Source organism: Bactrocera tryoni, chromosome 4 (assembly GCF_016617805.1).
Source record: "Bactrocera tryoni isolate S06 chromosome 4, CSIRO_BtryS06_freeze2, whole genome shotgun sequence".
Lineage (NCBI taxonomy): Eukaryota > Metazoa > Arthropoda > Insecta > Diptera > Tephritidae > Bactrocera > Bactrocera tryoni.
Window position 1 is genome coordinate 75,731,600 of NC_052502.1, and position 24,299 is coordinate 75,755,898.

At 31.5% G+C, this 24,299-nt stretch overlaps 1 protein-coding gene across 3 annotated transcripts; it reads right to left on the reverse strand.

Annotated features, from left to right (window-relative positions):
• Nucleotides 1-75: 75 nt before the first annotated feature.
• Nucleotides 76-23,267, reverse strand: LOC120774144 (vinculin). 3 transcript variants are annotated; one of them, XM_040103541.1, is made up of 7 exons: nt 23,233-23,267; nt 12,816-13,044; nt 1,384-3,453; nt 1,203-1,320; nt 1,006-1,136; nt 545-943; nt 76-474 (listed from the first exon to the last, which is right to left on the reverse strand). In XM_040103541.1, the coding sequence occupies exons 2-7, from the start codon at nt 12,870-12,872 to the stop codon at nt 367-369; spliced, it is 2,883 nt and encodes a 960-aa protein (XP_039959475.1). In that variant the 5' UTR covers nt 12,873-13,044; nt 23,233-23,267; the 3' UTR covers nt 76-366. The 3 variants fall into 3 exon arrangements, with proteins under 3 accessions (XP_039959475.1, XP_039959474.1, XP_039959476.1); XM_040103540.1 differs by lacking the exon at nt 23,233-23,267 and adding an exon at nt 16,071-16,169; XM_040103542.1 differs by lacking the exon at nt 23,233-23,267 and adding an exon at nt 14,167-14,252.
• Between the last annotated feature and the right edge of the window lie 1,032 nt (nt 23,268-24,299).

Here is a 24,299-nt window from a genome sequence, read left to right on the forward strand (position 1 = left end):
ATTGCTATATACAAAGTCAAACAAAAATTGATAATTTTTTTTGCATGTATTTGTTTTTTTTTAATATTTTTTTTTTATATATATTTAATTTAGTAGAAATTAATTTATCATTATTTCCTCAATTTTCAAATAAATTCTATGCAAACGGTTAGAACACCAAAAGCTTAGGCAACAAGTCGCAAGTAAAATACTAGTGTTAAAGCAAATTTGTTCGTTGTAATTTTGGTAAATTAAAAAAATGGTTATATTTATAAATTATTACTTTTAAAACTAATACATTTAAAAATTGGCGATATTTGATCGATTTTAAAAAATATGGGGCACTTAAAGGCATAAAAATAAATCAGGTGGCACGTCAAAATCCATCTAATATTGATACCACGGCTGACGTCGCACCCATTGTAGGCGATTGCTGGTTTGATCTGAGCGGATTTTTATGCTAGCGCCCTCAGCAGCGCGCACTGTCTCCTTGACCTGCAAAAGTTCACAAAAAAATAACATAAATAATGGAAAAATCGGCACATTTAGCTTGCGCTACACTTACGCTCTGCATCAGATTTTGTGCATTGCCCACCAACATCTCCGTCGCCTCACGATCCTCATCTGAACCCTGAGCGCCCAACATGGTCGCCTTGACTGTCGACAAAATCTTCAACTGAGTGCCAATGGTTGGTATGCGCTCGCAGACTTGCAGCAGATTGGTACGTATGCGTCGATCTGTGCACTGGCGTGCAAGCTCCTTCGCCAGTCTTGTCACATCCTCGGACGCTTCGGCGATCTTTTTAGCCGTGGCGATCAACTCACGCTTGCTGCCACGCGAATCGGAGAGCACCAGCTCGCTAAGACGTGCCATCAGTATGGCCATACGCTTCGCTGCGGCAATGATCTCATTGTCCTTTGACGACCATTGACGTACTTCTTGGTGCAGGCCGCGCGCGGCGATCTGTAAAATAATGTGCGGAGTAGATTAGTTCGAGTTTGGCGCCAGAGTATATAAGTGCATACCAAAATTGGCTGGTTGGCATGTGGCATTGTGCGGAAAACACCCTCGTCCTCATCGTCGGTCTCTGGCGGTGGTGGCCGTGCGGGTACTAGACCTTCGCGTGGCAATGGTGGACGTGGTGGTGCGCGTTCGGCTGTTGTAGAAGAAATTGAAAATTAATAACGCACCGAAACTCGTTTAAGCATACTTTTATACGCACCGTTTTGGTTGGAGATATGCAGTGCGCTGAGTTCTGGTATCGGTGGTGGCAGTGTTGTAGGCAGTGGTGGCGGTGATGGTGCAATGGCTGAACGCACTTCGCGCACATCGCCGAGCAACTGTAAAATAAACGGCACATTTATTTATTTACATATTTCGTTGCGATTTTCTACATTACTCACCCTTTGGAATGATGACTTCCATGCGTGCGCTGCGGCTGGGTCATTGATGTTGGTGGCCACGCGTTTCGCATCGCCCACCATCGCGGGCAGCGAGCTCTCCAGCCTATTTGCGGCCGCGTTCAGATTTTGCGTGAACACCGGATCCTCTGAATTGTCCGCCTCCTGTTTGGCGACGAGCAGCACGCGATTGATTAAGCGCGCTATATTCGATGTGTTGTCCACCATCTTTTGTGGCTGCTTAGCCACGATTGCATCCTCGCACAATTTTGCATACATTTGCATGTGCTCCTCAGAGGTTTTAATAAATTCGCTCGGGTCGGTGGCCTGGTCGCAGAGCGTGCGCATGCGCAACACGGTGTCGGCGTATTGTTGTTTCAAGTTCTGCAAATGCTCATCGGCTGCCTTGCTGGCGGGGTAGTTCATGCGTATGCGGCCCGCATTCACGAGTTGCGGTGTCATTGAGTCCACTTGCGTGGCCGAGGAAAGCAAGATTTCGGCGATTTTCTTATTACCGCAAGCGCCGCCAGCCGCCACCATGCGGGACGTCTTCGATGCGCGATCGCTAAACGCTTGTAAATTGTTCGACTTCTGGTTGAAGTTTTGCTCACGTCCGGGCGTGCCTTCGGGCAACATAACCGCTTCGGTGAACTGCTTTAGTGGCGTACTGACGTCCATGAAGTCTTGCACAATACGATTAACCAATGCATTCTGTACGGCGGCCTTCAACTCATGCAATTTGTGTGTTAGCTGCTTGGCAGCCTCCTTAGCGGCGGGTGTGTTGCCCGCCGCTTGACGCTTGAGAAGTTCGACCTCATCGCAGAGTTGCATGATTTCCGCCTTCTGATGACCCGGACAGCCCTCGGCAACTTTACGTCCTTCCTCCACAATTAGATTCACGGCGCGCTCACCCAAACCGCCGTCGTTGATCTCGGGATGTTGCAACCACTTAACCGCCTGTTCTAAGCGTCCTTGTATTGTGTGCGCGGTCTGTTGTAAGCCCGCTTTGTCAACGCCCACGACGGCGTTGCGCACCAGTGATTGCAGGTCGCCCAGTTTGCCGCGTATTGCGCGCGCCAAGGATTCGGCCTGCGGCGAAGTGCCCTTGCCGTCTTGACGAAGTTCGCACAGGCTGTTTGTCATAGCGCCAATCTCGTCCGCCAAACGTCTGATAGGGTATGCGTCTTGCGGCAAGCAGCGCTCTGAGATTTCGTTCGCATTATCGATTATCTGTCGTAACGCCTTTTCGCCAACACCGCCTTTGAGTGCATAAGGATTCGATAGCCAATCGTTGGCCAACTCAGACTTATTATTGATGGCATTGCTGAGCTTTTTAAGCACCGTTAGATTGTCTAGCTCGCTGGTATCCTCGTCGTAAGTGGTGAGCTGAAGTACGCGTATGATTTCTTGTATTTCATCGCTCATGCGCGACGCTAAGTAGTTGCGATTCTCGGCCGCCTCTTCCGTGCCCTTACCCTGCTGCTCGACAATGTGTATGTAGACTTTCATGCTGCAGATGAGTATGGGCGCTAATATTTTCACTTGCTCCAAGCAACGCACCAAAATCTCGCTATGCACCTGATGTGTCAGCTCCTTCTCACGTGCGCCAACCTCGCGCGAGACCTTGCTCAGACACGGCGAAAGATCCTTGAGAAATTGCACCAAATCTTCCATGGTATTTATCACTTCGGCAATGGCCAAATAGTCGAGCACCCGCTTGCATTCCTGCACGATCTTACGTACCTCGGACTCGTCGAAGCAGAGCAGCAGCGAGGAGGTGCCTTGCAGTATACCGCGACTTCCCTCAATCAGTTTTTTACGCGCTGGTCCCGAATAGGGATCGGCTCGTAACATATCGGAAGCCTCCTCCAGTAACTGCGAGGCAGTCTCGACGCGCTGCAATGATGCCGGCATCTCCTGCTTCAAGATCTTATCGTCCGAACTGTTGATAGTCTCGCGTCCGACTTTGACTAGATTCGCCACAGCTACCGATACCACCTGCACGGGTCTACTGAGATCGGGCATGGCGTTGCCATCTTCGGCTTCCTCGTGTAAGATGACGAGGCGAGAGACCTGCGGGGAGGGAGAGAAGGCATGTGTTGAAAATTTTCAATTAGATAGGATAAAAAATGTTAAAAATAATTACAAAAGCCTTAAAAAATTTAGATTTGATTTCATAGAACTTTTGAAATTCTAGACGTACGGAATAAGTGAAGAAATTTTGTCAAATAATTTTTACAATTAATTAATTTCACAAAATTATATGTATCCATGTTTGAAAATCTGTTTGTTGTCACTTACTACACCTCTGTCTACAGGTTGTTGTAGTGCGTTAGAAAAAAGTATAATTATTTGAACCAAATTGAACAACGAAAAAAAAAAATTGGCAAAATGCCAACTTAGTCATAGCGGAAATCTTCTCTTTCAATTGTATATATATATTATAATTTTTGTAGGGTTTTCCAATTTTATTTAGTTTCTTGTTAGTTAATAAATTGTTTTTTCTTAATTTTTTAAATTTTTTTATTTTACTTTTCATTTTAATTAATGGTATTAATTAATTTTTATTTTTAATTGATGTTTTTTTGATATTTTTAGATTTATTTAATTTTTTTGTATTTTTTTTAATTTGAATTAATTAATTATTAATTTTAATTAAGCACATTTTTTTGTAATTTTTTACGTTGATTAATTTTTTTCTAATATTTAATTTAAATTTACATTTTAAGGACTTATATTAATTAATTAATTTTCCATTTTTTTAATTTAATTATTATTTAAATTAATTTTTAATTTTAATTAATAATTTTTTTCTAATTTTTTCTAATTTTTTTATTTATATTAACATTTTAATGAAGTACATTAATTAATTAATTTTCCAAATATTTTTATTTTACTTTTTATATTAGTTTTTTTTTGTTTTTTCAATGCCATTGTAACTAGTTAACATAAAATAAACTAACGAACAATTTGTTTTGCTTATTGTATAATACAAAATTTATATTAGTTAATCATATTAATTAATTTTTAGTTTTAATTAAGGAATTTTTTGATATTTTTAGATTGATTAAATTTTTTTGTATGTTTTTAAATTTTAATTTAGCAAATTTTTTTTTGGTAATTTTTTACATTGATTAAATTTTTTTCTAATTTTTTATTTAAATTTACATTTAAAAAGTATATTTAATTAATTTTCTAAATTTTTTTATTTTGCTTTTTATTTAAATTAATTTTAATTTTAATTTATAAATTTCTTGCCAGTTTTTATGTTGATTAAATTTTTCTAATTTTTATTTAGATTTCCTTTTGAATTATTTTCCAAATATTTTTATTTTACTTTTTTATTTTAATTAATTTTTAATTTAAATAATTAATTACTTTTATAATTCATAAATTTTTATTTAATTATAAAAATAAATTTAATAATTAAATTTAATAAATTAAATAATATTTTTTTTATTTTATTTAAAAAATTAATTTAACTTTTAATAATTTAAATTTCTAATTTTATACTCTGGCAATATGTTGTTTGTAACACATAAAACTAATTGAGTTAGTTATACATATGTATATGTATGTAAATATGTATATATGTATAAATATCAGAACGATTTAATTTTATGTTATTTTCTAAATAATTTTTATTCAATGTTGTATTATTTTTTTAATAATACATCATAATTTTCTTTTATTTTTTATTATACATTTATTTTTATTGTATTATAATGTTTTTATTCTTATTTTTTTAATTTTTTTTCGTTTTTTGTATTTTTATTTTTTTATTTCACATTACATATGTATGTGCTTTGGTATATGGTAAAAATATAAATAACAAAGTAGATGTGTGTGTGTGTGTGTTCGTCGCATGGTGGGCGGTGATGCCAAAGTATCCGTAAAGATTTATGACTACAAAAACTAACAAATCCTACGGTTTCGCCTATTAGTCATCAATGTTTGAGAAAGTTTTGAGGCGCAAGTAAAACAGCACCTTCCTTAAAACAACACATTGAAAACTTTGAAAATAGAAACAAAACAATTTATGACATTTAGAAGTCATAAAAACTTCTAAAAATAACAAAATCACTAATAAATTAAATAAGCCACATGATTTTAGTCGAAAAAAGTTTTTTACACCCAAACACATTAAATATAATTCGACAATTTTTTAATTTTAATTTTTGGTTTTTGTTTTGCGCGAAATTAGTTCTGCTCCAAATAAGCAAATATTGCCTTTGGCAATTACATGACTTTTGATTTAGCCAAATTTTGTTTCACAAGTATGTATGGGTGGTTGAATTTTTTTTCATGTTTTGTGCACATATACATATATAAGTAGGTACATATGCATGTATTACGAGCAAAAATATATTAAAATGTTTATAAAACTTTATATATACATATATCAATATATATTTATATAGGGTGTTCATTTTAGTGCTATAGTGCTTAGAAAAAACAACTGTCAACCGAGTATCTGCACTCAAGATCAAATTTGACTCGGACTGATCCATATAAACCTGGCGCTCAACTAAAAAAATCTATTTTATTTGAAATGAAATTTCTATACCTCTAAAAAACACCCTTTACATATCGAAATAAGTATGTATGTAGCTAGTAGCTCTGCTCCACTTTGTATTGTAGTATAAACATTTCACTTATAAAATGAAAAATATTTAATTTCAAGGTTTGTATGGATGCTATTCAATTGATTCAGATGTAGGTACATGTGTATGTATGTATGTATGTTTGGGTGTGTGTGTGCCAATGTCAAACTAATTTATGAAAAACACGTAGAATACTTTTAAATATACATACATATGTATGTATGTATATACATACATTTGTATATCAGCAACAAGGTATGCAGTAAAATGGTGTGTGGTGTGAAGGGTGGAAAAGTGTGTTGGAAAATGTGGGTGCGTAAAAAGTGCACTGATTTTATTAAGAAAAATTACGATTGTGCGCAAAAATAGGAATAAGAGCAAAATTCGTAGATAATGAAAAAATATGGATCAATTTAATTAGGGTAATGACGATGTAATTCCATAATAACAGCTATCAAATACTATTTTCATTTTGAATTTACAAAAAAAAATACTGAAATTACTTTTATGACTTTAATTACAAAAAAAAATTTTCTTTACAACAAAAAATATTTTTTTTCTTTTTTTCAGCAGCAACAATTAGTGGTAACTGCTGCAACTTAATAATGGTGTGTGTAACTTTAAAGTGCTTTATTGGAAAATTGCAATATTCGTGAAGTGAAAAATATTAAAAAGTGTTAAAAATGAAAAGTGAAACATGGCTAAAAGAGTTTAATTAAAATGAAATAAAAATAATAAATAAATAAAAATATTATAAGTAAATAGAAAATAAAATATAATAAATAAAATAAAAATGGAAAATCAAATACAAAAAATAAAGCATAAAAAAATAAAATGTAATAAATAAACAAAACAATTGTAAATAAATAGAAAATAAAATATAATAATAAAACATATAGAAATAATAATGAATAAAAAATAAATTAATTAAAATAAATATATACAAAAACAATATCAAGAAAATAAAAAATAAAATAAAATTATATAGTGATTTCATTTTCAAATTATAGTGATAAAAAGTGAGTAAAATCTGTGAAAATTTATTCAATGTAGAAGAAGTCAATAATGGCAAAGTGTTTCAAAAGTAAATAGTGAAAAGTGTGTAAATCGTATCTTATTTAAAAAAAATTAAAAAATTAGTTAAGGAAAAAGTTTTTTAATTTTAAAATACGCGTGATGAATTAAATAAAAATGAAAAATGTCAATATTTTTAAAAAGTTATATGTTATGTGGTCTTTTAAGTAAAAAAACAATAAAAGTAAAAAAATAAAAATAAAAAAATTAGTTAAATAAAATAAATTAGTGTCTAATTTGTAATAAAAAAGAAAATTATAATAAGAGGAAAGTGTTTTTAAGTGTTTAATTTTAAGTAATAAATAAAATAAATTTAAGAAAAAATAAATATCAATATTTTTCTAATAAAAAATGTGTTAAAAAAGTGCTTTATTTTAAGTAAAAAATGAAAATAAATTAATTAAAAAAATAAATGTAAATGCTAAAAAAAAAATGTGTTAAAAGTGCTTTATTTTAAGTAGAAAATAAAAGTAAATTAATAAAAAAAAATAAATGTCTATATTTTTCAAAAATAATAAGTTAAGAGTGAAAAAATTAGAAAATAAAATAAAATAATTTTAAAGAAAAATATAAAAATCATTGTTTTTATAAAAAAAATTTATAAAAATTGTTATATTTAAAGTAAAAAATTAAAAAAAATACAAATAAAAAAATTAAAGTCAATATTTTGCTAAAATAATAAGTTTAGAGTAAAAAAAATTAAAGAAAAAATAAAATTAAAATAAAAGTCAGTATAAAAAAATCATATGTTAAGTGTTTATAAGTGCCCATTTTTAATTAAAAAATTAAAATAAATGAAAAAAGTTGAGTGAAAAAGTGCTTTCATTTAAAAATAGTGATAATAGTGATAAAAACTGCTTAAAATGTATAAAAGGAGTAAAAAGCGGAATTATCAACAATCAAGCAATTTTCTCTGCATAATTCAGGAGTGGAGTTTTCTACAAAACGAAACGGTAAGCAAGATTTTTTCAAACATTTTTTTTTTTAACTAAAAAAATTGCATAATTGTTTTTTTTATTTAAACACAGAGATTGATTGGATACTGTAGTAGGCACCATATATCGTCGACATACTTTCTTTAAGCTTTTTTTTAAATTTAGCGAATTCGTTTTTTTCGTTAATTTTATTTTGAAAATAGTTTGTTTTTGTAGCGGCAGTAAACATACTTGAAGTAATTTGGGGGAATGGTGCCGAGTTGGCAGTCCTTGGCCGCATGAAAATCAGTATTCCTTCCGGTTACTTAGACCCGACTCTCGTGTGAACGATTAGGACAGTAGTAAATATCCATGCACCCACCTCTTATTAGAATCCAAACCAAATGCCTATCAAACACTAGAGAAAACCCCGACCCAAAAAAATCCACAGTTAGTATTTGTGGTCTTAGAATAAGACTTTTCTTTTATTTCAAGAGAGATTGCTGCTGTTCTACATAATAGTGTGAATATGTAAAACTTTCGAAAGAATAAAGGTTCAATTATAGATGACATACCATACCATAAGTCATAACTAAAATCCAAGCACCACTAATTGGAAACAGTCTTGCCCGTAAAGTTGTTCCGATCAGCTTTTTATATGGTTATGTTTATGGTGCCTATAATTGAACCTTAAGATGTTAGTAATAGTTTTTGAACGTTAAAGAATACGGGTTCGTTCTAGTTCGGGTCATTCTTGTTATGTCAAGTCAGGATGCATGAAGCCAAAGAGAAAGAGCACAAGCATTAAGGGTAACCAATAGCTGTTTTTCTAGTACCTGGCATGTATTTATAGATTGGCTTGGTAAATTTTTTAACCGATTGAGAAGTACATAAAAGCGTTTGTCGTTGAATGAAATGATATGAAAAGTGTAAGGTTAGGTTAGATGACTGTTCCCTCCAGATGACGGGCGATCACACTTAGACTACTATGTACAGTCCTTTGCAAAGCCAGATAAAAAAACTCTTCTAGTTGGATATGAGCTATCGACAAATCGTCTTGAACCTGTCGCGAAATTGCTGAAGTGCTTTATAGAAATATTTCAACTGGAAGTCAAAAAGTTTGAAGGCCAAGGACTTTTTAAATATTTTACGTTTATCGGAAGTTTGTATGAAAAATGAAGAGATGTCGCCTTTAGCTGTGCCGTACCATTCCGCAATACTGTCTTAAAGATGGCTTTAAACTCATACATAGTTGACTAATCGATGATTATTACTATTTTTTTCAAATTTCATATTTTGCAAAGCTAAATATAGGTTCATTATATAACAACCATATTGCTGTCATCACCAAAAAATTCCACCAATTTATGGAAGTTTTTAACAAAGTTGTGCAAACATAACCCCGAAATTTATTATTTATCTTCCTTTTTTTGGTATTTTTTCCCAAACAAAAACTGAACCAAAATTATGATAATACCGCGCAGCAAATTGAAGTTACCCTAAATGGTTATAAACAGATTTCGTATAGAATTCAGAAAAGTGTTAGATATTAAAATAACATTTGCTGCCAGAACTTGTTAATTATGCATAACCGTAATTGGTAATAATCGCGGAACTGCCATCGGCGTATACCCGTCTGTCAATGATATACCGAATGTCGCGGATTCGGAACAACAGGTGTGGACAACAGTTTTGTGCGGTGCGATCGGCCGACCGACCACATTTGGCGGTCACAATCACTTGACCTACGCGCATTTTTTCGCTCCAACGCTTGGAGTTTACTATAAACGGTTGCCGCAAAGCGCCGCCACGGCGGTTTAGTGATGGCAAGCGCGGGCGTTCAGCTGGCTAGCAAGTTGCCACTGCTCGATTCCAGGTGGTGGGCGTTTTTACGGCGTGAAAACGATAGAAAAAATAAAATACAATTGAATGAAGCAACGAGTGAATGAATGCGGCAGGTTTTTGCTGTTGCGTATTGTTGTCGTTTTGCCTGACATTTATGGTGTGTGTTAAGTTGCCGGTTTACGGTTCTCTTACTCGCTAACGCACATTCAGTTATTTATAATTATGTTGTTGTTTGTTTTTGTAATATTTTTTTTGTTGTTGCTTGTTTTTATACCCTTGCAACATGCTGCTACAGAGTATAATAGTTTCGTTCATCTAACGGTTGTACGTATCAACTCGAGAATGCCTTCCTTGGCGCCTTCAATGCTTGGAAATCGCGCTGGACTGCCGCATCGACGCAGAAGGAGTCTATTTTGAAAGTTTTTAAAGAATTGTAACGATTGGTTCAATAATTTTTTTTAAATCGACTCAGTCCTATTACTTTCCGGACAAACCCTGTACCTAAAATTAAGATTTCCAAAATTCCGGGTGACTTTATATCTTAATGAAGTTCAGAGAACGTGTTTTTTTTTTATAATCGTGCATATTTGTGCTCAGAAAGAAAAAAAATGGCTGAAAACTCGTCCTAGACCCCACATAACTGACAAGCCTTATGTACCAAAAGGTACTTCCCTGGCTTTAATCTTTGCAAATTGTAAGAGTATGGAATGTTCGGTTATACTCGAACTTAGCTCTTCCTTACTCGTTCTTGTAATATTTTTTTGTTGTTGCTTGCTTTTGTAATTATTTTTTTTTTTTGTTGTACTGTTTTTGTATTTTTTTTATGGTCCTGTTTTTGCATTTTTTTTTGTTGTTATTTTATTAACTGCTGATTTCATTTGTTTTTGTTATTTCAGTTTTTACTCGTCATTATGTTGCTTTGATTGCTATATTTAATCTATATATGTTTTTTATGTGACGTCATTGCGTAGGCGCCATTTGTTGACTTTTCGAAACACACGCAGTAAAGCAAACAAAATTAAATCAATAGAAACTGTAATGGTTGGCAGTTTTAAGCAACAGTTGTTTGCTGCCAAGCCATTAATGTCAAATTTTTGACATACGATGAGCTTTGCGGTTTTCTGCTCATATCTCAGCCAAAAATATTGCGCCAAGTAAGAAAAAACAAAAACAATAATTGTAATCAACAGCAGCCAGAGATAAATTTAAGATTTCTAAAAAATAATTACCAAGAATTACACAACAACACTACACTTTTTTTTCAAACTCTTTGTCTGCTATATCAACTGGCACACATCTGGTTCAAGTTTCACCTGCCCGCTCACACCGCATGCGGTTTCTACATGGCAAACAAACTTCGTTTGTTTTTTTTCTTGTTGTTTTTTCTTCATATTTTCTTCTTAAAAATAGCTTTGCGCAAGCATATAAAAATAGTACAACACATATGCTGGAGAAATATGTGCAGAAGCTGAAATATTCAACAACCATAAAGCACACGCTGATACAACCCTGTGTGTTGTGTATGTGGCTGTTTCTCTGACCTTTTTGGCAACTTCTAGCAGTTCATTTGCTCTTCTATGTTTGCATGTACAAATGTGTGGTTTTGCATTTGCCGGCGCTTTTCGCTTCTGCCACTAGTATGGTGTAGCAAATGTAAACAAATGGGTAGAGCTGCTGCTTTCCTACTCACAAGCGTAGGCAAACAAGTGATCGTTTAGTTGGTCGAATTCTGGCAATGAAGTGGGCGAGTAGTGTAGCTTAAATTGACTTCCAATGTAATTTTCATCATTGGAGCATTGAGTTGGGAGACAAGCGACAAATATTTATTGGTTTTCAATAATCTTTAACGAATCTCAATTAAAATGAGAGCCGCCCAGAAAGATTGAATAAGCTGGCAATTTTCATTCAAATTGGCAAATAATTTCGAATTTATAAAATGAAACAAAAAAGTATTAAAAAAAATACAACACATACCATACATATGTATATTATATTATGCATAGATTGGAAATAAGTGGCCCATTTTCATTCAAATTGTCAAATGAGTTCGGAAATTAAAAAAAGCAAAAGTTTTGTTTTTGCAAAAATAATTGTAAATCGATTTTGAAAAAAAAATTAAAAATTAAAAAAAATAGAAAAATTAAAAAAATTTAAAAATAAAAAAAAGTAAAAAAAATAAAAAAATGCAAAACTTACATACATATGTATATGTAGTATGTATAATGTATTTTATTCAATTAATTCAACTCAATTCCCAGCTGGCGTAAATTCTCATGTGACAGTTAATGTGGCTGAGTAATCTAATATGTGTGAGTAATGTAAATAAGCGATCTAGGCAAGTGCAGCTACTGTGTGACAGTGGAAGAGGCGCAGTGTTTCGAAAACAGTGTGAAAATGGCAACAATAAAATAGAAAATTTAACGAAAAACTAGTAAATAAATCACTTTTGTTAATCAGCTTCAAAATTATAGCAAATTTTCAGTAAATTTTTGGAAAAAAATCCTTTAACATAATTAAAAAATTTTGTATTAAAAATCAAATTTACATTTTTGATTTTCAGCTCCATTTTTGGGATTAAAAATTTAATTTTCAAAAATCCTCACATTTATAAAGTTTTAATACGATTTTAGGCTTAAAATTTGATTTTTGATATCTGGTATTAGAAATTTGAAAATTATTTTGAATTAGAACTTAAAATTAAAAAAATATTTTTTAAAAAAATATTTTAGATTTTCGTTATTTATAACCCCAGTTATTTCAATGCCATCTCTAAGCAAAGAATAAATATATTCATTGAATTAAATTTTTTTTTGGATCTTAAAAACTTAAAATTTTTCAAAAAATGAATTAATCCAATAAATTTTTATAATACCTTAATAATTTTCAAAAGTCATTCATTTTCAAAAATTTATTGATTTTTTTAATTAAAAAAAATTAATTTATATAATAACTTTTTATAATACTTTAATAATTTTCTATAGTCATATTTCCAACTCACCTGTTGAGCTACAGGATCTAAAATGCTCTCAATTGTTTTCGTATGAAAAACAGGCATTTTGCTTTCGTTTTTATTTCACCACGCGAAAATTAGACTCAAATGCAGTTGTTGTTTTGGTCAGCACTGATATTTGTATAGAAAAATGTGCACTCAATTTTTGTATTTTCTCTCACTTTTTGGAAAATTTATAAATTTTTATTGCTTTGCGTGTTTGCTAAAATTTGGCGTGCTGTAGTAAGAAAAAAAATATATTTTTAATATTCCGAATATTTTAAATTAAGTTTTTTTTTTAAATAGAAGTCTTATCATTCTAAAATTTTTTTGCTTCTAATTATCTTTGCATAATTTTCTATAAAACGTATTTTTTTACTTAAGAGTGAGTTTTTCAATTTTTTTTTATTCAGTTTTTTTACTATGTACATGATTTTTACTAATATTCACAAAAATTACTTAATAATTTGATTTAATGTAATTAATTTATTTTTTTAATTATAATAATTTAATTATTTTTCAGATTTTAATATAATTAATTAAAACCCTGAATTTTTGTAAATTAAAATTTTATTTTTAAATAGAAATCTTATCATTCTAAAAAGAATTTGTTCCTAATTATTTTTGCATAATTTTTTATAAATCTGTTTTTCACTTAAGAGTGAATTTTTCAATTTTTTTTTATTCAGGGATCACGATTTTTACTAATTTCACAATAATTACTTAATAATTTGATTTAATTTAATTAATTTTTCTTAATTATTATAATTTAATTTTTTTAATTTTATTTTTTAAAATTTTAAATTTTCTAAATTTTTTGAAAAATTGTAATTTAATTTTAATTTTTTATATTTTTTTAAATTTTATTGCTGTGTTTTTTCGTGTTTTTATATCACTTTCGCAACTGCTGCTGCTGTTTTTATAAGTTCACTTTATGTTTTCGAAGAGGCTTTAAGCTTTTTCACTGGAGAAAATAACAAATATTGGCGTTTCTCGTAGGCGTTTTCGTTTTCAAAAAATTACACATTTTCGATTTTAAGCTCTCAAGTAAACACACGACTATAAAAAGAAAATTTCACTCAACGCTATGTATTTTTCTAAGAAATTACAGTAAATTTTCTTTATATATTCCACATTTAAGTGTATTTATTGGCACATTTAAATTGTTTTCACATCCCTGCGACAGTTTTATTTGGTTTTTATTACAGTTGTAATTCAAATTGCAGTTTTTACGTCCTCTTTTGTTTCTCACTGTCCACTTTATTTGTTTTTTTTTCGTCTTAAATTATTAAATTGTTATTTTATTTGTTGTTTTTTGTGGTTTTATTCACTCAGCTGCTTATTTTTCTTGCATAACCACCTGTCTGCCTCCGCACATCAGCCAAATCAGCATTGTTGTTCATAGTTTTTGTCTAATAAATTTATATTTTTTATTTTTGTAATTTTCCTTTCTTGCCAAACACAATATTTTTGAATATTATGTCATGCTGCGAGACGTTCGGGGGATTCATTGAATGAGCAAACAGAAGAATTGTATAAATAAAAACAAAATTTATATAAAAAGCATTAAAAATGCGCAATAATTTTTTGACAAATAATTAGCGTAATTAATTACTTTAATTTTCAATAAACATTTTTTTATTTATTTTTTATTAAATTTTAGCAGATTACATATTTAATTTTTTATTAATTAATTTTAATTAAGTAATTAAATATTTTTTAAATATATTTTTTTAATTAAAATGCGCAATAAATTGTTGTCAAATATAATTATTTTAATTTACGATAATCATTTTTATTTATTTTTAATAAATTCTTTCTTTGAAATTATCAAAAGTAATTAAATACTTGTTTTTACTTATCATACAATTTTTAAAATCTGTTTTTTAATAAAATGTCAAATATAATTATTTTAATTTTCAATAATACTTTTTTTTGTATTTATTTTTATTAAATTTTAGCAGATTACATATTTTATATTTTTATTAAATAATTTTCATTAAGTAATTGAATACTTTCTTTGAAAATGAATACCTAAATAAATACATGTTTTTACTTATCATAAAATTGTTTAATTCATTTTTTTTATTAAAACGCGCAATAAATTTTGCTCAAATATATGTAATTATTGTAATTAATTACAATAATTTTCAATAAATATTTTTTTTAATAAAATTTTAACAAACTATTGATTTTAATTTTTTTTATTAATTACTTTTTAGTACAATTAAATGTTTTTTTAAGTAATTATCAAAAAGAATTAAGTACTTTTTTGAATCAAAATGTTGGCATCTGGTCTTATATATCGAACTGCGCAACAAATTTTTGTCAAATATAATTATTGTAATTAATTATTTGATTTTCATTAATCTTTTTTTGAGTTAAAATTTTTCCATCTGCTTTTATTTATTAAATTTTGTAACTCATTATTCATATTTCTTTTTATTAAATTTTATCAAAACAAATCCTTTTAATATTTGTTAATTTTTTCAATTAGTTAATTAATTTTCTGTAAATATTCTTCTGTGTTGGATTTATTTATATTTTATTAATTACATTTTAATTTTTTTGGCATTCATATTATTTTATAATTATTTTTTGCACTTTTATACAATTTACTGAATTTTATTTACTTAAATAACTTTTTATAATTATAATTTTTAGTGTTTTTCTTTTAATTATGTTAATTAATTTTTTATTAAAATTGAACTTTTATTATGTCATTTAAAAAATTAATATAATTAAAAAAAAAATTTATAATTAATTTTAAAAACTTTTCATTTGTTTAATAACTTGTTTAATTATATAATTACTTTCCGGTAATTATTTGTATATATTTTGATTTCTTTATATTTAATTATTTATTTAGTTAAATAACTTTATATAATTATAATTTTTAATGTTTTTTTAATTATGTTACTTAATTAATTAATTTTTTTATTAAAATTTACCTTTTTTTATTTTATTATACAATTTTATTATTTAATTAAAAAAAATAATAATTTAATTAAAAAAATTAAAATTTATTAATTAATTTTAGAAACCTTTCATTTGTTTTATAACTTTTTCTATTATATAATTACTTTTCGGTAATTATGTGTATATATTTGATTTCCTTATATTTAATTATTTATATTTTAATTTTTTTTTTTTTCATTTACATATGTATATTATATTGCAATATTATTTATTCCAATTTTCTATAAATTAATAGATTGTAGTATTATTGTTGGCAACAGTTTTCTGTAATATATTTCTATTTACTTCAGTAACTCTTTTCGCAAAACTTCCGTTACTGCAACCTTCGCACTACACACGAGAACTAATCAGCTTGATGTGTTTAGCTGTCTGAAACTATTTGATCGCTTTCGCCGAATGCGCCGATGATTCAACTGAATCATCAGAATCAGCACAGTTCAACGCAACACCCACTATTACCTACATGTACATACATACATACATATATGTATAAGTACAAGTAGATGTTATGTATACAATGTATTCCGACAGCATTTTGCCTTTGTTTCCACTTTCTTTCTGGCATGCAATGACACTTACTAAAACCCCTCGCGTAAGCACTGTGATTTCATAGTGCAATGACGTGTCACGTGACGTCATCACGAGACAAATTTCATCGAAGTAAATTATATATTGTACAACGCATGGCATTTTGACGGCGCCGCCTCGCAGCTTTAGAAAAATCTATTTGATTCTATTAAGTGATTAGATTAATGGCATTTAGGAGGCGCGTAAACGCACAGACACACGTGACTATAAATGCGCTTAGTCTAAACAATGTATGTACATACATATGTACATATGTATGTATGTATGTATGGGAGTATCAGCGTGTGCCGCGCTGCATGAAATCGAGAGCGAAAGCAGAAATAGGCGCGGCTTTTGTTTATAATGCCAACAAGCGGATATGTGTCGAAGCGCAACACCATTCTGGCCGCCGCCGCTGCCGCCAAACCCAAACAAATGCTGACCATTGGAAGTGCTGCTAAAAATAACAAATACAAGAAATTGAAATAATAAAAAAAACCTGCAACAGAAAGTGAAAATTTATTTGGAAGCGGTTACGTGACGCGTCATTTTCCCATCAATCTGACAATTCTTCAGCTTGTGTATGTTTGGAATTTTTTATTATGCCATTCAGAAATTTTTTTATTGCATGCTCAACGCACTCATATAAGTCGTTAGATAATTTTGCGGTCATGCAGTAATGTCTACTTATCATCAATGACTGGCTGCCTGTGGCTGACTGACAGTTTTGCGGCATTCGATTGCGCACACACATTTAGGTTCGTACGTGCGTCTGCCATGTAAGCGCATAACGAGACCTACAAATCAAAATATTGAATGGGGAAGCCTTATATGGCGGTGTGTTGGTATTAGAGACAAATTGAAAATAGCAAAAACAAAAAACCTGACACATACGAAGCTATAATTTATGGCATATTAATTTTGCATATGAAAGCGGGGTGCTGACAATCTTGTGCGAACAGTGGGCGTTGAAGCGAGAAAAGGCATTAAATATGTTAATCAAATTCAGTCAGATATCTAATAGAGTTTTGGCAGCAAAATGCAAGTATTTTAAAATTTTCTTTGATGAAAAAAAATTCTTTGATGAGAATCGCTCTCCGGAAAAATGTATAATACTCAAATAAGTAACAGCTATGTATCGGAATTTCGCGCCTTGCATAGTTTCCGATTTCAAAGTATTTTCGATCAATGATCTCTTTGTAAAAAACTAAACGTGTATTCGTAATTCCTGATTAATTAAGATTACTTTAGACAGCCCAAAACCCGATTCCGCTAAACTCTGAACATATTTTTATGTATTTTTTATGTGAATTGTTGCCTACATTTTGGCGCAAAGCTGAAAATATCACATTTATTAGTTTTTACATAGATTGACAGTATTTAGGGTGTAATATGCGCTTGCGAATCGAATTTTTTTGTGTATATAGCGAATGTACATACATATATTTAAGAATTTTCTGCAAGCATTGGAAGTTGTTTCGGGAATTTTTGGGTAGTCGAAAAAGTCTTTTCGTATTTCTAATCAAAATTTAAAATATATTTTTTGTATACTTATAATAATAAATAAATAAACAAATATGTATCATTTTGGTCGACCACTTTTTGCTATTTTTCCGCTAGAGATATTATCCCATCAGTCTGAAACTTTCGTCAGTGTAAATCTAAATTTCTAGAACGGAAGCGAGCGAACCATTGTTGTGCTACACGAACTGATACAGCATCGTCTCCGTAAACTTCATAAATTTCATTGGTGGCTTGCGTGGCATTCTTCTATTTTGATACAAAAATTTCAAAATATAGCGAATTTCTTCATTATTTTCACTCAGATTTGAACAGCTATAACTTTTTTTCAACTTCCCCGAATTTATTTTTGGTTAGGTGAAGCTTAAAATCTCACCTTTTCACCGGAGATATACGACTGCTACGACATCTATTGACAAAATACGAAAAGACTTTTTCGACTACCCAATATATATGTCCTATAATGATCGAAGGTATCAAAATTTTTGTTTTCTTAATAATTTTTGATTTTTAAGCCATTTTGAAATGTAAATTTTTCACAAAAAACTATTTTTTTTTTTGTCCAAAAATCAATATTGTGAGCAGTTCTTCAACCATCACCTGTTTTCAGCTATAATCATAGGAATTTTTTGATTGATTTTTGATTATAAAATAATTTTAAGCTGAAACCTTTCCAACCACCAACAGAGGTTCCCCTGAAGATCGGCTACGGGGAAAAAGTAGAACCAAATTTTTCAACATATATCTCAAATGAATAAATTGCAATAAATTCTGCAAAAGTATGTACATTGTTTTTATTTAATAATTAAATAAAATGACTTTTCAAAAGAAATCCAAAAAAACGCGTTTTCTCTGAACTGCAAGTGCATATAACCCTTTCAATATAACACAAAATGTTGCCTACACTTAGGCGCTTAGTTAAAATGGTAATTTTCTTATCATCACAGCTCGCCAGTCTTTAAAAAGCTATAGGTGTGAACATGCTTACTAAAAATGAACTATTTATAGCTTTATGTATACTTAGATAATTATCAACTACAAGTTAACCATAGAACTTTAGGGCATAAAAATATGTACTTTTATGCTTTCTCACTATTTCCAAGCTTGCTTCACTCTGGCCAGTACACTCTGCACTCATCCCCATTGACATTGATAAACTCTTAGCGCGGCGTCACTGTCATTTGTTGTCGTTTTGTTTATACTCGCCACAAATTATGTTTTGTTTTCTTTTTTCCCGCTGTCCTTTACAACCAGCAGCTTAACTTTTTGTTGTTTTCCATTTTTTATGCAAATAAATTTTGTAATGCTTACTTCTTTACTTCGTTTTTATATTTTTTGAATAATTGCAAATTTGTATATGTATACTTGTATTAATTCCTAAAATAAAAGGGGACGCAGCTTTCAGCTCTCACAGATGACTAAGCTTCTTGGAAAGGTGGCGTTATTTTAGCGACAAAAATGTGGTCATACTCATTGAAAGTGTGAATGTGTGACGTGCTTGTTTATATGTGCATACTCGTATATAGTATGTTGTATTTGTGATTTTATATACTAATTTAACTAAAAGTGTATTTATTTACTAGATATTTGCACTATGCTTGTAATAATATTGTTGCATTTCCATTTTATCAGTTGTGTACTTTGAGTGCCAATGTAAAATACTCGTTTGCCGACGATAAAAAGTGGTGGTAAACATTAAGATAAACCGTTGGCTTTGCTTGTCAACTGCAGACAAGCGATTTGCATAGCAGAATTTAGATAGAGATGACTACAGTGGGTGCTATATATATTTTTGGATTTTCAAATATTTTTATTGCCAGCGAAAATGTTGTTTACATACATACTTATGTATATATGTATATCAGTGAGTTGCCGCTGCTTATCCTGTATTGTACTTGACTTACCAGTTATTTTGCATGATCTAACGACCTTGACACTGGTGTGAAACTTTGCTCTACGTTTGTATTACACCATATGATAATTGTGTAGACAAAATACTCAGCAATTAAATATATTTCTCGAACACAATCAAGTGGTGAGTAACCGACTGTGAGGTGATACTTTTCGCTGTAACCTCGGCCTTATTTTGGTGTTTTATCGAAATCATAAAATTCAACAAGAACAAAAAAAACTTAACTTCGATTGAGGGAAGCTAAAATACCCTTCCAGGGGCATTTCTTATAGCTTGAAAGGTTGTAAAAAGATCTTCATATTGATTTTGATCGAGCAATTTATATGACAACTATACAGGGTGGCCCCCGGACTTTGCTTCCTTGCCTGAAAAAGCCGATGAAAGGGGATTCAAGCAGCATGCACCTCGGTTCTCAAGTCTATTCCGGAGAATGCCTTCCGTGACGCCTTCAATGCTTGAAAATCGCGCTGGCAGCGCTGCATTGACGCAGAAGGATCCTATTTTGAAAGTTTTTAAGAATCTCTTTGATCGTTAATTTTGTATAAGATGAATGAAGGATGAAATTTCAGATCGTTATCTCACAAACTGAGAGACTCGTTCGAGTATATGCAGATAGACGGACATTGCTAGACCGACTCAGACCGTCACGCTGATCATTTATATTTATTATATTACTATTATGTAGAATATATGGTATCTCCGACGTATCACTCTGGGTGTAAGAAACTTCGTGGCAACTTAATATACCTTGCTCAGGGTATAAAAATATGTTAAAGACTTTTATAAAATTCCATAAAATATTCAGTTGTAACTTTAAACGTGTGAAGTTCTCAATTTAAGTTGGTAAAGCCATTATGTCTCTTTCTGAGGTTCATCCGAAAGCTATGCGGTGACAGCGATCTACATTTTTTTGGTCTTATAAAGTTGAAGAATAGTTTCATCGCCATGAGGCTAGCTAGACAACTCCTGTCGTTGTTGTAGCGGCAGAAATCTGCCGAGTTCACAGTCCTTGGCCGGATATATGTAAAGTCAGGTCCGTTCTGGTTACGTAGACCCGACTGTCGTGGGAACGAACAACTCCTATTTCTTCATCGCTTGTTTCCAAGCACATTAGAGTACAAAAACTGAATTTCACAAAGAAGCTTAATATGATTTAAATGCTTTCTCATAATCTTAGATGTATTTGACAGTATTATATTTGAGATCAAATTTGAACCGGACAGGTCCAAATAAGCAGCGCGCAAACCAAATCGAGACACTTTTTTCTAGATTAGTTCAAGCTTTTTTTATGTTCGTGTGAAGTTTGACCACCACAGGCCAATTAGTCCCAATTAGTCTATGTTTCGCAGATTAATTTTTACGACGCGAAAGATTTGTGTGTCAATTTTTGCCATGCAAAAAAATTAACTTTGAGTTTTCTTGAAATTTTGTGTTTCTAATACAGCGTGTTTATCGATCAAACCTGTTTCAGCTTTTTAGTGATACCATACTTCTCCAATTTATCTCCAACCAACACATATTCTCCAACTCATCTCCATCTTGTCACCCGTTGAACCTATTTTGTCTGTATGTAAGATGCTCGGCCCTCATGTTCTATTTTCGTTGTAAGTGGCTATTTTTGGAATTATGCTATGAAGCATAAGCGGTGTGATTCGCTATGCACTTTTTGTTTTTGATATTTTAAAGTTTTTTTTTCGACCGCGTTTAAGTGCTTATACGTCAGTTGCTATTTTTAGTGAACAGTTTTGGGATATCAATGAAAGTCTTTATTCTGGAACGTACTTTCACAGAAACACAGAATTTCATGGACATCCCAAACCTATTTCATTTCAAAAACATTTGCAGCGCCCTTATTGAAACAACCGTTACATATATGAATTTTTTAATTTTTTGACTGCTTATTCACACATTTCGCTAAACTTTTATCATTTTACAACAACCATTTAAGCCATACAGTGACCCTATACTTCTCCAAGTTATCTCCAAGCAACACATATTCTCCAACTCATCTCTATCTTGCCACCCGTTGGACCCTTTTTGTCTGTATGTAAGATGTTCGGTTTTCATGTTGTATTCCACAAAAGTCAAGCATGCAGAATGCTAGACATTCTTGAATTGCTGCTAAAAGTCAACTTACAACTTTCACATTAAGTGCTCAGCTTTTGTAAACACTCGTAACTGCTGCATGATTAGCTTTCCCACCGATCTGCATATTCGTATAGAGTAAAAAGTCGTAACGCTCAAATAGGCATCCTCCACACTCCACACACCGTGCCACACTCTAACAATAACAACCAAATAAAGCAGCAACAATAAATTAAAAGTGTTCCCCTGCAAAGAAACGTGTGTTAAATAGAATGGGGAGCGCAAGAGAGTGCGCCAAATATAGAGAGTGCATACAGCTTAGCGAGCGTAGCGTGAGAGCGCACAGAACTCAAATGCAGAGTTCTTGAAAGCTGAAAGCAACAAACGCAGTCGTCAAAAGCGATGCGGGTGATAAAAATATGTAATGGGCACATTTTACGTATTCTCGATTTTATTTTAGTATTTTTTCCATATTTACTTTTTGATTATTTCATTAGCGCTGTGACTCATCGCGCTGTGTGTGTGCCCAGTTCGTTGTAGACAAGCTGAAGAGTGACGATAATAAGCTTACCGACTACGGACTATGGCGTGCGGTGTGCGGAGTGAGGGCAGACCGGGCGGCGGTGGCTAACAACTAGTAGCAGCGAGCACTAATTTGACACGATCGAATTCTCTAAAACACATACACAGACACATACGTACAAACATAGGCTTTTTGGTGTGCAGACGTAGAGCTTGCAAGATTATTTCAATATGTTAATTTTTGGTGGTATAGACACAAAAATTTCCGAATTTTCACTTTCGGTAGCAGATTTTACTGTAAAACCTGAGCGCGCGCGTTGTAAGTGGCTATTTTTGGAATTATGCTATAAAGCATAAGCGGTGTGATTTGCTATGCACTTTTTGTTTGTGATATTTTAGAGTTTGTTTTCGACCTCATTTAAGTGCTTATACGTCAGTTGCTATTTTTGGCAAACAGTTTTGGGATTTCAATGAAATTCTCTATTCCTGCATGTACTTTCACAGAATTACAGAATTTCATGGACATCCCAAACCGTTTTTGTTTTATTTAAAACAACTTTTGTAGCGCTCTTATTGAAACACCCGTTACATATTTGTATTTTTTGGTTGCTTATTCACACATTTCGCTAAACTTTTATCAATTTACAACAACAATTTAAATCATACAGATATTTTTAGTTTAATTCCGAGCAGCAGCAGCTTCTAAACGGCTTACTTTTCATAAGTTTTTATTTAATTAAACACAATTGGTTAAAAAATATTTTGTTTTTTCATTTTATTTGCTTTTCTTTACGCAATGCTGCTTCATGTTCTGTTATGCTTTCAATAAATTCCATCTACTTCACCACAACCACGATGCGCGCAAAATCTCCCCACTTGCGTACACTACAAATATATACACTTACTCGCCCAAGCGCTCCAGTCAAACTGACTACTCAGCGTTCACAATTCATTTCATTTCAATACAACTCAATTTCAATATATATTTCCTCTTTGCGTTATTCTTTGCCTTACCTCACGCCATATTCTCGCCCTCTTGGTTGGGCCTCTTGTAAGCTTTTGGGCCACAGCGACGGTTTGCTGTACGGTGCGCGGTTAGCGCACAGACACGTAAGAAGCCAATTGAATTAAGTCTTTAGGCTACTCTCGCGCTGTCGTTTCCGCGTGGCGCGCATGAGAGTGCGTTCGCTGAAGTTCTCGCACTTGCCTTTGGCGCTTTTGTGGATGCTTATTTACCTTTTTATGCTTTTTCTCGTATTAATTCAATTCTCGTCTGCAGCAACAACTGTTGCATGCGTTGATCATTAATTGAAAGAGAGCGCCGAGAGCGCATAGTACTTCAAACACGCTCATTAATTGATGACTTTTAATGTTATAAATGACCAACGGCAAGCTTACGCGTGAAATAATACAGATTTATATATAAGCTGGATCACGTTCAGGTGCTTTTGAAGCGCTTAAGCTAACTGTTAACTGAAATCAGACGTTTTACTAAAAAAATGTGCTTTTATAGCGAGTAAACAACTTTTTTTCTTGATTTTTTGATTTTAAAATTTGTTATTTTTTACTAGAAACATTCATTATTGATTAAAATTTAACAAAACTCAGTACAAGGTCACTCAGTTCGAATGAAAATTTATATAAATAAAAAAAAAATTATTTAAATTTAAAAGCTTAATATATTATTTAGGTTTAATGAAAGCCAAATCTTTTTGTAAGTATTAAATGTCTTCGATGAGTAATAAAAGTAAACAACATATACAGGATGTCAAAAATTTTAATTTTAAAAATAAATTTGTGGAAATAAAATTTTTAATCGTAACGACCAATTATAATCGATAAATTAAAAAAAAATAAAAAAAAGACACCCAGTACTAAAATTTTGGGTAAAAACTAAATTTGGGAAA

Coding starts and splice junctions, on each gene's coding strand:
- LOC120774144 (XM_040103541.1), bottom strand. CDS start 12,872: ATGCCTGTTTTTCATACGAAAACAATTGAGAGCATTTTAGATCCTGTA. Junction 1,321..1,383: donor GGAAGTCATCATTCCAAAGG/GTGAGTAATGTA, acceptor TTTATTTTACAG/TTGCTCGGCGATGTGCGCGA. Junction 1,137..1,202: donor GCATATCTCCAACCAAAACG/GTGCGTATAAAA, acceptor CTTCTACAACAG/CCGAACGCGCACCACCACGT.